Source organism: Sander vitreus, chromosome 10 (assembly GCF_031162955.1).
Source record: "Sander vitreus isolate 19-12246 chromosome 10, sanVit1, whole genome shotgun sequence".
NCBI classification, from domain to species: Eukaryota; Metazoa; Chordata; class Actinopteri; order Perciformes; family Percidae; genus Sander; species Sander vitreus.
This window is the reverse complement of record NC_135864.1, coordinates 25,624,940-25,645,359: the sequence shown is the minus strand read 5'-3', so window position 1 is coordinate 25,645,359 and position 20,420 is coordinate 25,624,940. Positions and strand designations below refer to the sequence as shown.

General features: G+C 41.2%; 1 protein-coding gene across 2 annotated transcripts; it reads left to right on the top strand.

Moving 5' to 3' along the window:
* The first annotated feature begins 3,938 nt into the window (after window positions 1-3,938).
* slbp (stem-loop histone mRNA binding protein) lies at window positions 3,939-16,767 on the top strand. Of its 2 annotated transcripts, none has more exons than XM_078261026.1 (8): window positions 3,939-4,131; window positions 4,921-5,034; window positions 7,492-7,608; window positions 7,742-7,807; window positions 11,053-11,175; window positions 14,023-14,175; window positions 14,279-14,387; window positions 15,925-16,767. In XM_078261026.1, the coding sequence occupies exons 1-8, from the start codon at window positions 4,073-4,075 to the stop codon at window positions 15,994-15,996; spliced, it is 813 nt and encodes a 270-aa protein (XP_078117152.1). In that variant the 5' UTR covers window positions 3,939-4,072; the 3' UTR covers window positions 15,997-16,767. The 2 variants fall into 2 exon arrangements, with proteins under 2 accessions (XP_078117152.1, XP_078117151.1); XM_078261025.1 differs by having other exon boundaries at window positions 3,940-4,131; window positions 7,736-7,807.
* Window positions 16,768-20,420: the final 3,653 nt, after the last annotated feature.

Below are 20,420 nucleotides of genomic sequence, written 5' to 3'. Positions count from 1 at the left end.
TGAATGAGGGATTTTCACTTCTCATTGATGAGTGTCAATCAGCTTTCATAATCACACCAGGTTGTTATTAGAAATGCTGGATTAGCCTGTTTAGTCCTTATTACACAAAAAGAAGCACCCTGTGGCAGACACTTCACATTTTAGAAAGAAAAAACTTTATTTTTTTAACCTAATTTATTTTTGGGATAGCAATGCCGGCTTTGTAGTTAAACTGAACAAACTTAAATCATGTTTATTGGGTGTCTATATGGATATCTTCCATGCACGTTGTTAGTGCTAATGGAGAACAGTTAGCTACAAAACAGGATGTAAAAAAGTGACAAAAACGTCTTAAGAAAGAAATGTCGGCAAAAATTGTCAAAAGCATCGGAAAGAAAGTGACATAAAGTGCTGAAAAAAGCGACAAAAACATTGACCAAAGCGGGAAACAAAAGACAAAAACTTTGGGGAAAAGCATCAAAAGGTTCAAAAGCGTTGACAAAGTGTCAGATATGTCCAAAAAATGATCATAAGCTTCGGGGGAAAAAAAGCATAAAAATAATAGGAGCATGCCCCCGGAATGCAATTTGGGTCGAGCCACCAATGCTTACAACGTCTGGCTCCGCCCCTGCTTTGAAGTCTAAAGTACTTTTTGATTATAACAGAGGATTGTGTGTACAAGTTCCGAATATAGATGCCTTGTCCATAGATAAACCACATTTCAAATTCATCAAATGGCCCATTTCCCCTAAAGTATAAAGTAAAATACTTTATAAAATCTATCCAGTCCCTGACTTTCTTAGGACAAGGTTCAAATTTGAAGGAGATTTAGTATTTTGTGAAGCGGCTGACTTTGAAACACAAGTTCTTTTTTTGCCCTGTGTCCAAAAGCTTCTGGTCCGTCCTCTACATAAATTGGCTGTCGCTCAAGATTAATGATATCCCGAGCTTTGACTTATCACACATCCTCTTTTATATGGCTAGTAGGGCTGGGCGATATGGAGAAACTCAAATATCACAATATTTTTGACCAAATACATCAATGTCGATATTGCGGCGATATTGTAGGGTTGACTATTGGTGCTTTCACAAAATATTTACACAAGGAATTTTGATAAATAATCACCAATAATATGGATACAATGACTAAGTCAGTAAAGGCAAATAATAAGAAAACAGCTAGAGCAGTATGGTTAGTTCAGAAAATGACATCACTCTACCGTAATGTAGCCTTTAAAACCAGGAAAAGACAACACGTCATATCGCAATGTTATGATTTCCAAAATTTAGGACGATACCTAGCCTCATATGTTGATGCCGATATAATATTGATCTATTCCCCAGCCCTAATGGATAGGCTACTTTCTATGCTTATGACTTATCATTGTGTGTTGTTTCACCTTTGAGTGAAAAATGCTTCCACAAAATAAAAGAAAACACGTGATGTTGACTGATTTTTTTTATTTATTTTTTTTATATAAATGTGCGTATTTGTTTTCCTTGGTCTCCAAACAGATCGTGGCTCTGTCTAGAAGCGGCGTATAGCTCAACTCAAGTCCCTGTTTGGTCCAAATGACCTCCCATACCTCATGATACATAACCAGGTCCGACCAGGGTCCTGACGCGTTTTTGTGAAGCCCACGTAACTTCTAAGCAAGTCCCAGCATGTCCCGTCCTACGAAGCAGCGCGATTGGTTGGGGTTAGGCATTGACCTCGAGTGGTTAAAGGACAATTCCGGCGCAAAATGAACCTAGGGGTTAATAAAATATGTGTACCCAGTCGACCGTTCTCTGGAACATGTTTTCATGCTAATCGAATGTGTATTTAGCTTGAAACAAGCTAGCGCGAACCGGTGATTAGCTGCTAACGCTACCTTTCGGGGCAGAGGGTAAATCGCTATTTTATACCACTGACAAGGCTCAAAATAGCGCCACACTTCAACGGTAGCATAATGAGGGTCCCTACATGTAAACCGAAGCATAGAGAACTTTGTAAGTGCACAGTCGGTTTATTAAAAAGATAGTTTTATAAAGACAGTATAGCGTTTATGTTTACATGCGGGAGCCATCAAACAGTCATGAGCAGTCGAACCACGAACACTGTGTTTGAGCTATGTTACTGGTTACTGGTTGCACGGCGTGTGAAGTGTGGCGCTATTTTGAGCCTTGTTAGTGGTATAAAATAGCAGCTAACCACCTGTTCGCGCTAGCTTTTTCAAGCTAAATACCAATTCGATTAGCATGAAAACATGTCCCAGAAAACGGTCGACTGGGTACACATATGTTATTAACCCATAGGTTCATTTTGCGCCGGAATTGTCCTTTAAGGTTAGGACAGCCGATTGGTCAGGGGATAGAACCATAGACGGATAGAACCTGAATAAACCGGGTTACGTTACCTTGCGTAAGCATGGACGCCTGGCCTGGCCAATAGTAGTTTGTGAATGCTATTGAAGTGCGGGTCTAGAAGTTGCCTGGGTTCCATAATAACACGGGTCAGACACATAAATCATGACAACGATTAAGCTACAGAGGGTGTGTTTTTTTTTGTTTTATTTTAATGCAATTAGTCCAGTAAAGCTAATCAATAAGCAGTCCAATTCATAGCATCAATCAGTTAGAAGAGTTCCAATATCATTCAGTCACGTGAGGCCACAAGTGTTGAATATATCTGCACAGTCTTCAGAGCTTTACAGTTCTTTGGATATCTTATGGAGTCCAAATATTCGACTTCACTCTCAAACACAGAAAAGAAAGGTTTAGAGACCCTGAAGTTACATTCATGGATGTGATATTTAGCAAGTAGAAATAAAAGATTCATTATGAAATATATTCCTTCATAGTCCGTCTTAAAGCTTCACCACACCAAAGAAAACACATCTTAAAACAAAATGAGAAATCTGTAACGAAATAAGTTTGGATAAATTGAAGGACATCCGACCAGAATTTTTCTGTGAATGGGAACATTTCCAAAACAAACCTTTAACCCCTCTCAGGATCCCTTTCTTCAGTTACCCACCCCTCCCACCCCAGGAGTGTATTCTTACTCATGTCTTAATGGCCTTCTCTCTTAAGATAAGAGTCCAAGGGAAGCCAAACTTTCTCAAAGTCCCTAAGCTTGTCCTTCAGAATGAATCTAATTCTCTCCATGTGTAGAGTATCGGTCAGTTCTGTCAGCCAGTGCTTGAAGGCGGGCACATCTTTCTTTTTCCAAAAAAGTAAGATACGTTTTTTTTTCGCGATTATAACACCATATGCCAGAAGACGCTGTTGTGCTACTCTTAATTTCCTTAACTCTTCAGATATACCCAGAACTATTAAAACAGGGTCAGGCTCTATCTGGACCTCCAAGATCCAGGACATTTATAATTAATTTATAATCATTTATAATTTATACTTTTTATTGATCCCTAGGGGGGAAATTATAATTTACACTCTGTTTGTTAGAAATCACTACACAGGCCTGAAATACACACACAACACACACATGCTCAGGACCTATTCATGCACAAATGGAGATGTCAGAGTGAGTGGGCTGCCAGCACCCTGAGTGGTTGGGTGGGGTATGATGCCTTGCTCAACAGCACCTTGGCAGTGCCCAGGTGGTGAATTGGCATCTCTCCAGCTACCAATCCACACTCCTTACTGTGGTCTGTACGGGGGCCTTGAACCAGCAAACCCTGTTACTATGTCATTTTCTTTTCAGAATGTAGGAAATGGTAGATGCTAGATCGGATCCACTAGACGTGTCGACGTCAAAGGACGTGGCTCGTGGCCCGCCTTATTCTGCCTCTGATTGGCTTACCCACCCTGGTATTCTTACCCTAACCAATCCCCAATCCTCATGCCTTAACCTAACTACGTCGATCATTCTAGCAGATCCGATTTAGGATTTACCTTTATTTATATATCAATGTAATTTACATGTATAACCGCCCTTTCCGGTCACGTGACTTCTGGGATTGTTTGGAACCGCGCGTCTTTTGGTGTTGGCGGGTATCAGTAGATTCACTGCTGTAGAGCCTCTCGGCTGACAACAGAGATACTTTACCGCTCCAGATACTGCTTGATCACGCTATTCCTTACAAAGAAAATGTCTGACTGGACCAGAGGCAGACGAAGTGACCCTCACAGCAGCAAACCTGAAAATAGGTGCGTTTCGAATGCTGTTCCTTTAACGTTACTTACTTAAAACACAGTTATTACAAGCTTCCATTGTGTGTAACTTAGCTAGATAACGTTAATGGATGGATGAACAGACGGCCAGAACAATCGGAAATAGAAAGGAGATGGCGGGAGAAACTTTTAAACTAAGGATTTCTATTCTATTGGACACCGGGAAGCTGGTTTAAGTAACGCTAGGGGTGCAACTTACGTTAGCTCTGGTTTGTCCCTCTACGTATCAGAGGTAATAGAAGTTAACTATCGGTTTCGCTAAAGGCGATTAACAACCCAGAAGCTTCTCTAAAAACAGGTGACATTGCCGCTCTCCTGACGTTACTTTCAGATTCGTCAGTGACTCGTTTAATGGTAAAAAAAAAAAAAAAAACTAAACAAAATTCGTTTGCTGCGTTATAACAAAGCGTTTAACCCGCTTCCTAAGTGGCGACTGTTTCTTTTCTAGCTAGCCGGAGTTCCGGCGGGCTGCCATCTTTGTTTTGATTTGGAAACATTAGCATTAACGTTGGTTGTTGTATCTTGCTGTAATAACGTTACACATTTCAAAACTATGCTGCATACAGTCTGCGAGCTAGTTCTGCGTTTGCTGCGCTAACGTTAGGTAGGTTTAGGCGCTTGCTTATCGCCTTTTTATTCTTATTGGTTTGCTCGAGACGGATAGAAACGTTAACGTCAGGCGAACGTTACTTGAGACATGCTTGTTGTAATGTAGTAATCCTATGCTTGTATGTTTTAATCCAAATCTTTATTTCTCCCCCGCAGGAAACGAGGGGTCGACGGAAGCCTGCGGGCCAACAGAGAAGCAGGTGGTAGTGGTAGGGAGAACGGCGGCCACACCGACGGCAGCTACAGATACTCTGAAAAAAGACATGCTAGGTAAGACTACACACTTACAGTAGTACAGTAACTGGGACAAAGAAGTGCAAAAAAAGTATTTACAAATGTATAGACAAACAGTACGGCGTAGATATTAATATGCTAAGTTATTTACAGGAGGATGAACAGCAGTGTTTCCTCTAAGTTGACTGCTTTGGCCTGGCGAATAGGCTGGAGCCAAATGTAATAATTTGAAGTTTCTTTGAATACTTTTCTAAATCCACATGAACCACTCTTCATATCAGCACGAATTAGGTCCACCATACAGTACTTACTTGAAAAGAAAATATGTCACTTTTAAAGCTGGGTTGCCTCTTTACTCCCATTATTTCCTTCTTCCAAAACTGTGGCGAAGAACACCAGGAGCTGAGTTGAAACAAAATGATGATGTGTTAAACTGCATGCCAAATTAAGCAGAGCACACAAGGCCACATTGCATCTTAAGTTACTGTGTGACCAGTTGCTCCGACAATCTTCACAGAGAACAATAAGGGCAAAACAGCAGCCATCTGTTTTAACAGAATATTCTTTGGTCGAGCTCGGCTAAACACAGAATCCATCAGTATGTTAGTGTGTTGTTAACTAACGCTGGACTATCAACGTTATCTTCACTTCACCTGTCCTGCTGTTACAGGGTTCCTGCGGATCCTGAAAAAGTTCTAAAATTAATTGAATTTCTTAATCAAAAAAGAAGGCGTAAATTGATATTAAGGGAACACGCCGACTTATTGGGACTTTAGCTTATTCACTGTATCCCCCAGAGTTAGATAAGTCCATACATACCCTTCTCATCTCCGTGCGTGTGACGCCCCCCACCGCTAGCCTCGTTCAGCACAGATCCTGGAGGTAACGGGCTCCATCTAGCCTACTGCTCCCAATAAGTGACAAAATAACGCCAACATGTTCCTGTTTACATGTTGTGATCTATAGAGTCACAGCGTATACAAATAACAAGGTCACATGAGACACAGCCATCTTCTAACCGTATACATACTGGGAACTATATTCTCAGAAGGCGAAGCACTGCTACTTCTACTACTTGGGTGGAGTGATTTGCTCGCAGCACACAAGAAGCCCCATGGTGAGGAGCAGAGAGTAACAACGGTGCTTTTCAGGTGTTGCGCTAATCATATCAGAATATAGTTCCCAGTTTTTATACGGTTAGAAGATGGCTGTGTCTCATGTGACCTTGTTATTTGTACACGCTGTGACTATACAAATCACAACATGTAAATTAGGAAAATGTTGGCCTTATTTAGTCACTTATTGAGAGCAGCAGGCTAGTTGGAGCCCGTTACCTCCAGGATCTGTGCTCAACTAAGCTAGCGGTGGGTGCGTCAGACAGTTACGACACGCACGGAGAAGAGGAGGGTACGTATGGACTTATCTAACTCTGGGGGATACGGTGAATAAGCTAAAGTCCCAATAAGTCGGCGTGTTCCTTTTTAAAATGTCTTTCAAAAGAGTTAAAAATGCTAAGACATGGGAAGTAGGATTTTATGAATCCTTTTTGTTGTCTGACGGGTACCATCTATTTTGTAAGTTATTTACAGAATGCCCCTCGATTTAATGTAATGTTTCACATTAGTGGCAATGTGATGGAATACAATATTAAATAAATAAGCATATTATATTATCTTTATTGCGTTATTACTTGATGTCAGTTGGCAATGTTCTCATAATAATGTTTATACAGTACCTTTCTAGTGTACATCGCAATATTTTCCAATTATTCTCCTCGCTTACCTTCTAACGTACCCTTTTACATAGTCTATATTGACGACAGTTCATTTCCGGGATTGTTCAGTTGCCGGCGAAAATTCCGCCGGATGTCCCTCATTTTGGCCGGATGTCCATCACCATCGCTCTCTTTGTGTTGGCGTTCTAAACTCCGGTAGATTTCTGAGGACTATGGTTAACTGCTCCTCAGATCTCTGCAGGGTAAATCCAGACAGCTAGCTAGACTATCTGTCCAATCAGAGTTTTCTGTTGCACGGCTAAAACAACTTTTGAACGTACACATGTTCCACCAAAACAAGTTCCTTCCCAAGGCCATTTTGCAGAGGCGCCATTTCTGCCTCCGGTGCTTAGCGCCGCCCAATAAACTGTGATTGGTTTAAAGAAATGCCAATAAACAAGAGCACGTTTTTCTCCCATCCCGGAATGCTGTATAGACTAGCCAGACCTTCTTCCACAGCGCTGTGGAGGACGGTCTGGCAATGTGAGACTACCTTTTACGTAGTTTAGCTGCAAACCTGTACAAACTGTGATTAGTCGCGTGTTATTCTTCGCTTGATGCAAGCTCGACACAATGTATTGGAAACGGTACTCAGTCTTCACTAGGGGTGGAACAAAATTGGCAATGTGCGGCTACATCTGCTGCCACCGTGGCGACGTGGACTTGTACTCCCCTCCGTATGTTAATGCCGGTATGTACCTCTTGTGCTTCCTCCCTAGTTTCACCACTCCAGAGAGCACAGGCCCGGTGTCTCGCTGCAGCAGACCGGCTGACTGGGGCAGCCAGGTAGATGAGGATGATGAGATGAGGAGGGATGTACACAGAGACATGCAGCGGTAAACAAACTCTGCTTCTTGGGTTTTTTTTAAAAATTTTTTTTAATTATTATTATCTCTGATTCATTCAAAGCCCACTCTTGTATTGTGTGCCAATCTTCACTGACTGTGTGTGCACTGTGTCCAGTTACAGGAGGAGGATACTGGGTGCAGAGGTCACCCAGAGAGAGAGAAAGACCTCGTCTGGCTCTTCTGAGAGGTATGTCACCCTCTCGCATGTTGGTCCCTTTCACAGCCTGTTCGGGGTGGAACTGTTGGGCGGTTACTCCGCCTCGCCGTGTCTGTATTAAAGGCACAAACGCAGAATTGGGGCTGCACGATGTGAGGAAAATAACGCGATAACGCTGTTGAATATCACGGTAACGATATCACTTGCGATAAATAAGCAGATATTAAAGTGTACTCCGTTCTGCCTTTCTGCTGCTCTCGGTATCCGGCTGAAACTCAACACATTGCTTGTTGAGTTTAAAACAAATGAGAGGAAATAATTTCCAACATTATTGTATTGAACAAATTGAACATTGAATTGAAAATAAAAGGCACCACTAAATAGAGAGTGACAGTTACATTTTAAAGTGGACTTTTCTTCTGATATTTTCTTTTTTCAACCATCACAAAAAAATCGGAGTGTCTATCGCGATATGTCGCAGCCTTTCGCGATATGGTTATTGCGCCAGTTCATATGACGATTTAAAAAATAAATTAAAAAAAAAGACGATAAATTGTGCAGCCCTTCACAAAATGGGAGGACAGAGTTGTTGAGCCAGGCAGCCGAGGGACAGTATCAGGGTGGGAAATTAGCACCAGCCAGTGGCGGGTACTTTTTCAAAGTGGCGGGTGACTTTGCCTTGTATACTAGCCACAGTGGCGTGTGGATTGTAAAACATTCCTTGTAACGGATTGGACAGCAACAATCTCAAAAAACGGCCCCGAAATCCTGGAGGGACTGTTTAATGCTATGTTACTGAGAGATGAGTCAATATTCTTTTTGTTCATTAAACATGTAGGCCTACAATTACTGTAGAATATGACCAAAACTCACCAAACCCAATTGTACCATGGTCTCGCAGGCTTTTTTTCACATCACTTTTTATTTGCCCGTATTAATAAAATATGTATTCATAATAAAGAAAAAATGATGTATTGAAGCAATTCAAAATATGCTAGTGCACGTTCTTTTATAAATTTGAATTCCGGAAAAAGTGGCTGGTAAAAAAAATATAAGAAGTTGATTTCCCACCCTGGACGGTATACAGAGCCAAATCGGCGTCTGTTTAAAAAGGACAGCCGGCACAGCAGGACAACATGCACACACACACACACTTGACGCAAACGCGTGTTGTGTTACACGTCACCCCTCTTTTGCTCCCGAAATGCCGCCATGCTATGTGAAATCAAACCGTGTACGTCCGAGCCGGTCTCCACCGCGTCCCCCCTGCGATGTTGTCGGCCGTGTGTCTGCCTGGCATACTCCCATGTAACCCGCCAGTCCTCATCGATATAATGGTTGTAGGGCTGCACAATTAATCGCTATTTTTTTATCGAAATCGCAATACGGACTAGTGCAATATCCAAACCGCGAGGGGGGGGGGGGGCGCAATTTGTTTTTAAAGACGAGGCAGGCAAGGCAGCTTTATGTGTATAGCCCATTTCAGCAACATGGCAGTTCAAAGTGCTTTACATGAAACGTTGAAGAGCAGTTAAAAACAATTAACAATATAAAAGCAGATAAAATACGAGGTTGTAGGACTCTAGTATGGGTACGGTGTATAAGCCGTCGCTCTTTACACGTAATCCACCCGCGATCCTTCGGTGCCGCTGGTCTAACTTTTTTAATTCTCTTTATATGCTGACGTAGATTGTCATACAGTTCCCGTTTTCAACGAGGCAAAAATACGTGTCCAACCGTACTGAATGAAGTATTGTGGCGCTGCAGAGACGTCCCGGCCTACAAATCCTTTCCTACAGAAACCGTCTTTGTGTGGTACAGAGCCTTCGCAAAAATCACACTATAAATCATTTTAATTTAAAAAATATATTTGTTTTTTCAATGAAAATGAGAATAATGATTCAGAATCAGCTTTCTTGGCCAGGTTTGCTTAAAGAAACGATAATCTTTGCTCTCAAAGTACAACACTCACTTAACATATAAAGAATAAGGACAGTAAGAAATATATATATATATATATATATATATATATATATATATATATATATATTCTGTTAAGTTTGCAGTATAACAATACAATAGAATTTACAAAAAATATACAATAACAATTGAAGAGAGGGAAGGAATGGTGCAATATTCCTTCCCTGATCAAAAATGATCATTCCCTCCAATACCGGGAATCATATCGCAGTATCAGTCAAAATATTCGCAATTAGATACGTCCCTCATGTGGTGCAGCCCCAGTGGACTGTGTCCCGCAGCTCTCGGCTGTGAGCGCCGTCCAGCAGAGAGCCACGAGCCGAAAAAACAACAGAGCAGCTTGGCTAGCCTATTTTTCTTTTATCATGCAAAAGAGTTATTTGTTGATGTTCAAATGTTTTGGCTAAGTCCTGGATCTTCACTGTCCTACCTACAGCACCTTTTAACTGATCAAAATGTTGAGTGTCAGTTAAACATTCCTATTTTAGATAATATCCCGTGATTACTTCTCGTGACATTCCCATTAGGGCTGAACGATTATTGTTTTTGACGATCATGTTAAATAAAGTAATACAAAATGAATGAAAGATCCACTGAAAATAGGACACTTCTGTAAACAATCTGTGATATGTAACATTACTTCTGGCACTTATCTTATGAAAAAAAAAAAAAAAGTAAATATAATAATGAAAAGAGGAATAAACATTCAACTAAATATTTCACATTCGGTTAATTGCCGCCTTCCTCGATTTCGATATGAAAACAATTTCAATGTTCAGCCACAATATCCAAATTCATCCGTCATTGCTGAGTCTAACCAGCTGTACACACACACACACACACACACACACATATATTCAAAGTAGCAGGCTCTCTCTTCCCCCCTCACAAGCTTGAAGCTCATAGGTGTGTTTAGGTGAGCACATCATTTACATACTCGTAGTTATTTTCTCCCGTTACCACTATACCGCCCTACAACCAGGTACGTTGTTTTCCCTGAGCGATGTCTTTCGCCACGTTGTGTTCAAGTCCCAGTACCTTAGGACACCTTCATCACGTTGAATGGGAAAGCTGTTGTCCGCAATGATCGCCTCTTCCCACATTTGTTTAAAGAGGACATTATCATAAAGTGACCTAAGCGTCCTGAATCGTGGGGGTGGGCGGGGCCACGCTGCTGTTTGGAGTTTCCATTCACAATGAACAGCAGCCTGTCGTGCCTTTTTTTTTTTTTTTATTATTATTATTATTATTCTTTGAGTCTGTATGTGTGAATACCCCCTGTCTGTCTGCTGCAGCTGTGACTCAAGAGAGGGAGAAAACATGGAGACCGATGAGGCTGTGTTGCTACGGCGCCAGAAACAGATCAACTATGGCAAGAACACACTGGCCTATGACCGATACACCAAGGAAGTTCCAAAGTAGGTCCACACACACACACGTAAATACAGTGTGTGCGTCTGTGTAAGTTTGTTGTGAAAATATCCAGCTTTTTGTCAAGCATGAAAAGGTTTAAGGATTTGTAGATGTAATAAGGTGTGTTGGGAGAGAGTATTCCACTGACTTATGGCCACATAATAAAAAGATGATTTGCAATACAGCACTGCAACTATTATGAGCACATGTGTGCGACATAGAACAATATTAAATTAGGGCTGTCAAATGATTATTATTTTTTTTAGGGCTGTCAGAATAACGCGTTAATTTCGATTAATTAATCTGAGAAAAAATAACGCAGATTAATCCATTCCATATTGACGTTTGACCCGGAGCCGTTCTAGCCACCATTGGACTGTAAAATGAAGGCGGGAGAGGAGAATGTGCTGCCTGGATCATTAATTGGAACATTTACTTCCAAAATAAATCTTCCTGCCAACCCTGGCTACCGAAATCTGGTGCCACTGATATGTCTGCTCTTCTCTCTGATGCTCTGAAACACAAACACCGCTGCACGTGACGCTACGCAACGTTAGCCTACTGCTAGCTAGTTAACACTATACTCAACAGCAGCTAACGTTAGCCTACCGCTAGCTAGTTAACACTATACTCAACAGCAGCTAACGTTAGCCTACTGCTAGCTAGTTAACACTATACTCAACAGCAGTTAACGTTAGCCTACCGCTAGCTAGTAGCTGGATTAAACACGGTTAAAATGCTGACAGCTAACGCTAAACGGTGTAAAGTTTGACTGTGTTTTACTGTAGAGGATTCAACACCGGGATGTAACAATCTGCAGCTGCTGTCGGAGAAACAACACAGGCGGTGCGTTCAATGAAACTGGTAAACTACAGCCTCGTGGTGCATTTGAAGTTATTGTAAATGTCCTTTTCCCATCTGGTGGTTGTTTTTGTCGTTCAACAGCAATTTATTAGTGAAATAAGTTATTGTTATACATTATTATTAAATCATTTAATTTTGACCATATGGCCTTAGCAATAAACAAGCCGTTCTTTAATGTCACCAACTGTTGTTTAGTACCCTTTTTTTTTACTTTCTTAAAGTATCGGTTCAGGCACAGTTAATTATGTATGCGATTAATTAATCACAGAGTATGTAATTAATTTTTTAATTGATTGACAGCCCTAATTTTTTTTAATCGTGATTAATCGCTGAATTTCTATAGTTAATCGTGATTAATTGCATGTTTTATCACTTGATTAATGCATTTCAGAACAGTTTTTAAGTACGTATTAACAATGGAAAGCAATTCTTACCAGTGTATCTTGATTGGGAATCAAATGAATGCAAAGAAAGTTACTTTATGAACTTGATTTTTAAGATTTGTAATTATTTATTTACTGTAAACAAAAGAAAAATGTGTGATTCTGTCATTATTGTGCAATTCCTCCAAGTACCTAACTAAAAAACTAAAAATCCCTATCCTTACCAGAGTCAATCTAGTGTTTAGTAACTCCTAAATAATGTTGATTACTCACTGACGTCCAGTGATCACCGGTTAATGAGACAGCAGCACTTTGCAGCTGTTCCAGTGTGGCTGCTTTCTCCGTGTCATACAGGCTGTGTATTCGTGAAAACTACTGTCCCCCTCGACGGCAACGAGACAGGTCAGAACATGCCAACCGTAGCACGTCTTTAAGACCCGAGTCTTCTACGATGCTGACAGGTCTGCAGTTAGTCGCCACCCGTTTTGCAAGAGCTGTAGTGATTATTTTTTGGGGGATTTGGTTTCATCCACAGGTCGGCAAGTAGCACTCTCCAAAATAGTGCTTTGCCTCAGTGGGTAGCATGCTAGTGGGTAGCATCAACCTGAGTTAATTAGCTCCGTAGGTGGTAGCTCGAGCTTGACGTGCTTCGTGATATTTTAATTCGGCTTTACACAACGTGCATATGGCTTTCGACTTGTCTACGAGCCGTCCGGGAGTTTTGGAAAATACAAAGCGTCTTTCAGAACTGTGTTGCTGCTGTGTTTCTCCATCATGCCTGCAGCCTGCAGCAGGAGGAAGTATCGCAGCTTGATGATAAGTAAAGGTGCAGCAAAGGGTCAAAATAGTAGCCTGTTAGGCACGACGCGAAGCCGAGTGTATTGATAAATGCCGGAATATGATTAATGCGATTTAAAAAAAAAATAATAATAATAATTAACACGTTATGCTCGGCCCTTAATCGCATCGCAATTAACACGTTAATGCTGACAGCCCTATATTAAATAATGTCCTACAATAAATAAGTAGAACCTTGACTTTGGACTGTATTTTTCGTCATGCGCCGAGACGAATTCCTTGAACGTGCAAACCTACTTGGCAATAGGGCCGGGTAGCGCCACCGATTTCCCTGAATCGTTGGGATTCTGATTCACAAGGTCCCGATTCAGTTACGTTTCCCCGTTCGATTTCCGATTCAAGGTCGATTCTGGATATTTCGGTCCATTTTATGCTGGGATGTGAAAGATATTCTATAATTTCTACAGTCTGAGTTTTGAGTGACATTTCATTCAGATATATCTTGAGGTGAGAGTGGTCATCTTTTAAAATGGCCATGACCTTTTATTTATTTTTTTCTTCCTCGCCAAAATGTAGCCTATCTTTGGACTGTTATTTAACCGCCTTCCCAAATGGATTCCTTAGGTCTTCTAGTTTCATATGATACACACAGAGATCCATTCTGGATTTTATGAATCGATTTTTTATTTTTATTTTTATTTATTTTTTATAAACCCAGCCCCACTTGGCAAAATAACTGATTCTGATTTCTGATCTTAACTTCTCCGTTTCTATCGTTTGTTTTTTCTACCCCCTTTTTGTTTCCAGACACATGCGTCAGCCGGGTGTTCACCCAAAGACTCCCAATAAGTTCAGGAAGTACAGCCGGCGCTCCTGGGACCAGCAGATCAAACTGTGGAAGGTCAAACTGCACGCCTGGGACCCCCCAACAGTGGATGGCCAGGACAAAGTCCTTGATATGTAAGAAGCTATTTGGCCTTTGGTCACTCGAGGGACGATAGAGAACGCACCTCAGTCAGCTGTTGGGTCATGTTCATGTGTCCTTTGTCCTGCGTTCTTCCAGTGAGGAGCTGGATCTCGGTGACGTAATGGACATTGAGCTGGACTTCCCAACCTTGCCGGACTCCCAGAATGCCCCAGCCTCTCTCCCCGCACGCAGCCTTTCACTGGAGGTGAGTTTGATTGAGTCGTCATCTGTTTAGTAGAGTTCTATTAGATGCCGGTAAAACCCAGCGTTAGAACGTTAGAGGGTACGGTCTCTCTCTCTCTCTCGCTCTCTCTCTCTCTCTCTCTCTCTCTCTCTCTCTCTCTCGTGTGCAGTTGAGTGTGGTGCTGCCGCTGACTCGCGGAGATCGCTCTCTCTGTCTTTTTTTCATTTTTTTTAAATGAGTCGGAAGCAGAAAGCAAGAACCTAACTAAATGTTCTCCCCTCGTCTTAAAATGGTCATAAATCAATACAAGAGCAGCCTACTTCCTTGTTTACTGCTGCAATGAAACGCTTGGTTACGTTGTAACCTTGGTTCTCTGAGTAAAGACTATTTTTCCAGTCATATTTCTTGAATCTCGTTCTTGTGAACCCAATCTCGTGTCTCGTCTCGTGAGCTGGGTGTCTCGTCACACCCCTAGTAGTTACGCTTTAATTAATTATCAATATTCTAGGTGTCTGACAACATTATGGAAAGGATTTCTAAGGAGGTCGACCTTTCTGTTAAAGAGTAAGGTCCTTTTTTTTTTTTTTAAACCTAAAAACCTCTGCAAAATTGGGTTCGCTAAACCCACCACACTCCATGTAAATAAACAGTAATTTTAGCATCGTAAAATACACTTCATTGAAAGTCGACAGATACAAAATAAAACTATGAAAAGCCGTTTTGAGTCGTCTTTCCACTTTTCCAACCATCACAACTGTAGTTTTGGTTGAAATAAACACATTTACACACAGATTTACATGTGAAAATATGTTGGTTCTATACACGCTAAAATGATTGTGTTTTTTTAAATGGAGTCTGGCGGGTTTGGCGCTAGCAACTTCAGAGCTGTTTTCTGGTTAAACAGAAAGGTCTCAAAGAGGTTTGAAAGGTCTATCTCTGAAGGGATCCTTTCCATAATGTTGTCAGACACTTAGAATATTAATCTGAGCCTGTCAGTGGCAAAATTAGCACTTTTGTACTATATACTATATATAAATACAAGCTGGACAATTGGGTCCAGGTTGAAAAAAAACAGTAGTTACTAGGAGTAGGGGAATAAAATCGATACAGCATAGTATTGCGATATTTTCCGTGGCAACACTGTATCGATACACAGACGCCAAGTATCAATCTATTATTATATATGTGTTGGTCAGTCTGTCTGCTTGACAATAACATTTTGCAGCAATAAAATTGAAGTGAGATGAACAGACAGAGCAATGTATCTTTTTAGATAAAACAGATGTTGACAAAGTTTCCTTTTGGGGACATCATTTGAAATTGGGAAAAATTAGAAGTTGGGAAAAAAGGTAATAAATTGCAATACATCGCAGAATATTGCATTATGTTCAAAGTCGCAATAACATTGTATAGTGACACAAGTATCGTGATGATATCGTACCGTGAGGAGGGTCTGGCAAAGCAAGACTAATCGGTACGGACCACGGATCAACTATGCTCCGTTACACCACTACTTGTAAATGTTTACTTACTTGGATCCTATTCTGATTCTGCTCAGGGTGAAGACTGCTCGGGTACTCCAGTCAAAGTACAGAAGACAGAAACCACAGTGGAGCCTGACATGGCATAGTTTTGTCATGGAAAATAAATAAATAAAATAAAAAAAATGGTTCGGCCATTTCTCTCCCCAGCACTCTCACTTCTCACAGCCCACCGTGTCTCCCAGAATGACTCTGTTCCAGGTTGCAGCTACTTGACGCTGCTGGAAGCAACAGTGCTGTGTCTGCGTCTCAGCTGGTAGTTATTCGTTCAACACTGTAGCATATTTAGTTTCCATTTATACTAGTGCTTTTTAATCCAATGGTTGGGACCTTTTTTTTTTTTTTTTTTTTTTTCTCAAAGATCACTAATCTGCTCAGGGAGTCGTTTTCTTTATGGCAGGATTTTACAGTTGCATGTTTAATCACGCTTTGGTCAGTTGAAATGGTTTAGGATTTGGTGTACGCCAAACCACTTGTAGCACTGATCCGTGGCCTGGTCTGGTAGGGCAGACATTCAGGTTAGTTGATGTCCATTATGTGCAAATGCTTGTACTCGCTAAATGGAATGAAAGAATAGATAGAAACTGACCAAACTCAAAGTGTTCTTCTAAATCGTTTAAAGGAAAGGCAAACCAAAGGCGTAGTGTTTTCATAATTCATATTGACCAGACTGTTTGTCTCCTCCCCCGCCTCCCCACCATATGTACAATTTTAAATACTGAAGAACATTACTTCTGTTATATTGGGCTGTGATTTGTTTTTATATTGGTTGTTTTTTTAAATGCTAATGTTACTGTGTTTATTGCTGTTTCTTTCATGGTGAAGACTTTCAAATAATAAAAAAAAAAACTTGAATGTCCCATTGCCTTTTTTTTATTACCAGAACTTTATGATAACCAGCCCTGTACATTTTGCTGTGAGAGTACAACAACTGCATTTCTTCCATTGCACGTGTCGGATTCAGTTTTATTAAAGTGAGGGAGTGTAAAGTGTTCTAAGATCTTCAGATTTGGGGCTCAGCCAGCTGATATGCACTATTTTTCAAGCCATTTTAGATCATAACCTGTCAAAACTCTGACCATCATTTGGGGAAACGAATGATAGAAAAAGAATCATCCTGGCGTGCCTACTTCCTATTTTGTAATTGTCTTTTTATCGTCATCGTGATTATCAACTGCCAACAGTAAACACATCGCGGAAGACCCTCAAGATTTTTTGAGTTAGTTGAAAGAAAATATCAGCAGAAAACTGCACTTTAAAATGGTCTCTTTTTTTTTTTTTAGTGCTGCCGTTTATTTTTAATTTGTTCAGGAAAAGAATGTTGTAAATGATTTCCTTTCATTTGTTTTAAACTCAACAAGCAATTTATTGTATTCTAGCAGAATACTGAAAGCAACAGAAATGCAGAACTGAGTACACTTTAATGTGTATTTAACGCAAGTTATAGCGTGACATTCAACGTTATCGCATGTTTTCCTCGTATCGTGCGGCCCCACACTAAACCATACAGCTTCTTTTCTTATCGTTACGCTGTTATTATAAACATACATATTTGTTCAGTTTACCGTGTATTTTACACATATTGTTTATTTCCTTTTTAATATGTTAATGTATGCACTATCCACCAAGGCAAAGTCCTTGTAAATAGGGGTGCAACGGATCACAAAACTCACGGTTCGGATTGGATCACGGTTTTGAGTCACGGATCATAACGTGTCAAAAATCTGACCATTTGGGGGGGGGGGGGAAATGATAGAAAAAGAATCATCCTGTCCAGCCTACGTCCTATTTTTGTAATTGTTCTCCAGCTGTTTTCATCATTCTGAAACCAGAACACAACACGTTTTAAGGGTGACTACTTTTCACCTCGTGTGTCAATGCTTTTCACTCCTGCCACCTAAGAAGGGACAACGTTGTCTGATGTTACTATTTTTAAGTTAGGATACGTAACATAGGCAGGGTAAGAATTTGGCATGAACAGCATTGCTAATGTTGAAACATATTTTTGTTCTACTATGCTGGAGTAGAGTCCACACAATGTATGTGGATATTTCCCCAGTAGTAGAACTTTTGTTCCATTGATTTGCCGGCCCGGTCAGAGAGACCGGGGGGAATGACACAAAGTTGAAGTCATTTTAAAACCCTAAAAGATTTGTGGCTGATGATGATTCTGAAGAAAAGAAATCATCTAAAGCGGGCAGCTGTTGAAGCTGTCACCTTGCTCACCGATGGATGTGCAGATGCAACACAACACTTCTAGATAGATAGATACTGTAGATAGATAATGTATTGATCCCCAAGGGGAAAGTTCAAGGTCCCAGTAGCTTAAAGACATCACACACAACATACACACACATCATAAATGATGATAAAAAAAAAAATCCACATGAATAATATGGACAATAAAAGAAAAGATACTAAATTTAAAAAAAAATCCATATGAATGTACTAAGGAAAGCGTAGTTCTAACAAGAAAACTTTCTTGTAACAAGAAAAAATATCTTGTTGTAACAATAATTTTCATGTAAACGACTTGGAGCTTAACGCTCTGAAGACAGTGGAGATGGTTGTGGACTTGACACAGCCTCACCGGTCCCCCCATCACCCTGGGTGACTCCTCAGCCTCACCCGCCCCATCACCCTGGGTGACTCCTCAGCCTCAACCGCCCCCCATCACCCTGGGTGACTCCAAGGTCAACACTGTGGAGTCCTTCTGCTTCCTGTGCTCCATCATCTCTCAGGACCTCAAGTGGGAGCTAAGATCAGCCCCCAATTGAGGTCAACAGAGGATGTCCTTTCTGCTGCAGCTGAAGACGTTCAACCTGTCAAAGACTATGATGGTGCCCTTCTACGCTGCCATCATCGAGTCCATCCTCAGCTGCTCCATCACCATCTGGTACGCCGCTGCCACTGCTAAGGACAAGAGCAGACTGCAGCGCATCATCCGCTCTACTGAGGAGGTGATTGGCCGCAGTCTGCCGTCTCTCCAGGACCTGTACGCCTCCAGGACGCTGAGGCTGGCAGGGAAGATTGTAGCCAATCCCTCTCACACCCCCGGACACAAACTGTTTGAACCCCTCCCCTCTGGCAGGAGGCTGCGGTCCATCAGAACCAAAACCTCACGCCACGAAAACGGTTTCTTCCCCTCAGCAGTAAGCCTCACCAACAAGGCCCTGGACCCCCACTGACACTGACTCTATACCCCCCCCACACACACACTTTGCACTAACCTTCATCCTGGACTATTAGGTTCCCATTGCACATACTAGATTTTATTCTTTGCACATTCTGCACTCAACCCATTCAGCCTCTTTTTTTCTTTTCTTATGCAACAGTTATTTTGTATGTACATATTTGTTTTCTGTATTCACTGTTTATTTCATATTAATGTTTCATGTGTTCCACGTAAGTGTACTTATTGTGGCAATAAACCTTTTTCTGATCTTCTTCTTTTTCTGACGTGATAGCTGATACTGATTTTTTTTCCGTACTTCTGGCCAGTGGCGATTTTAGACCCTTTTTAGCCTAAATTTCATCTCAGCCCCCCTAAAAATTATAATAATAAAAAACTAATTAATTTGTTCTATTTTTAAAGTCAGTTTTAGTGCTTCAAGTTTGAGAACTTGTCTGTTAGTGACAGAGGGCAAACAATTACAGGTTCAAAGAAACCTGTGCCGCTGGGGGGGGGGGGGTGGTTGTGTGTCTCTGGTGCTTCCACACGCATACAAACTTGGAAAAAAAAACATCCATGCTGTCTTCTGCCTTCAGTCTCCGGGTGAGCTGGTCAAAATCTGCACGGCTTTCTACGTCAGTAGTCGAGACGAGGTGGCTAACCGTAGCATGCTAGTGCTAGCATGCTAGCTCGTTCTCAATGGTAAAACACTGCTAAAACACACACTAGTTCACCATAATCTACAAAGGAACTAGCCTACTTACATGTCCCTGTTCTGCAGGTATTCCACACAAAGTTGGAAGTGCGCCCTCGTTTAGAAGAAGTCTCCCGGCTAATGCTGCCTTGTACAGGCCGAAGTTAGAGAAACAGCTAGCTAACTGGCAATTGTGAGCCTTACCTAGCTACTGCGCATGTGCGAGTCCCAACAAAGATGTTACAGAAGTCTCACTCTGTAGCTAAAACAGAGACCTGAACACACAGGGTGAAAAGAGGAGCTGCAGCAATGTGAAAAAGATGGTGTTTTTTGATAATTAAACCATGTGAACCTATTCTGGTAAAACCTCAAAATACAATTATGAACCTGAAAATGAGCATAATATGGCCAACTTTAACACTTTTGCAAGGCACTGTATCTGTGTCACGTTCTCATTAGGGGCTGAGCCCCCCCTAAAGGTCTGATCCTAGAATCACCCCTGCTTCTGGCCAAAGCCACAGAAAAAAAAGAAAAAGGAGATGACAGAGGTCAAGTTATTGGAAGTATCTTATCTGTTTGGTCAAAAAGCAATTATGTTACCAGAGCTTGAGAAAAGCCTCCGTTAAAATCAAGGGGGTAAGCTTCTC

Bases quoted from the DNA above. Each gene is read 5' to 3' on its own strand.
- slbp (XM_078261025.1), top strand. From the start codon at position 4,073: ATGTCTGACTGGACCAGAGGCAGACGAAGTGACCCTCACAGCAGCAAA. The intron at 4,132-4,920 runs GTGCGTTTCGAA...TCTCCCCCGCAG, and splicing joins AGCAGCAAACCTGAAAATAG to GAAACGAGGGGTCGACGGAA. The intron at 11,176-14,022 runs GTAGGTCCACAC...TTTTGTTTCCAG, and splicing joins TACACCAAGGAAGTTCCAAA to ACACATGCGTCAGCCGGGTG.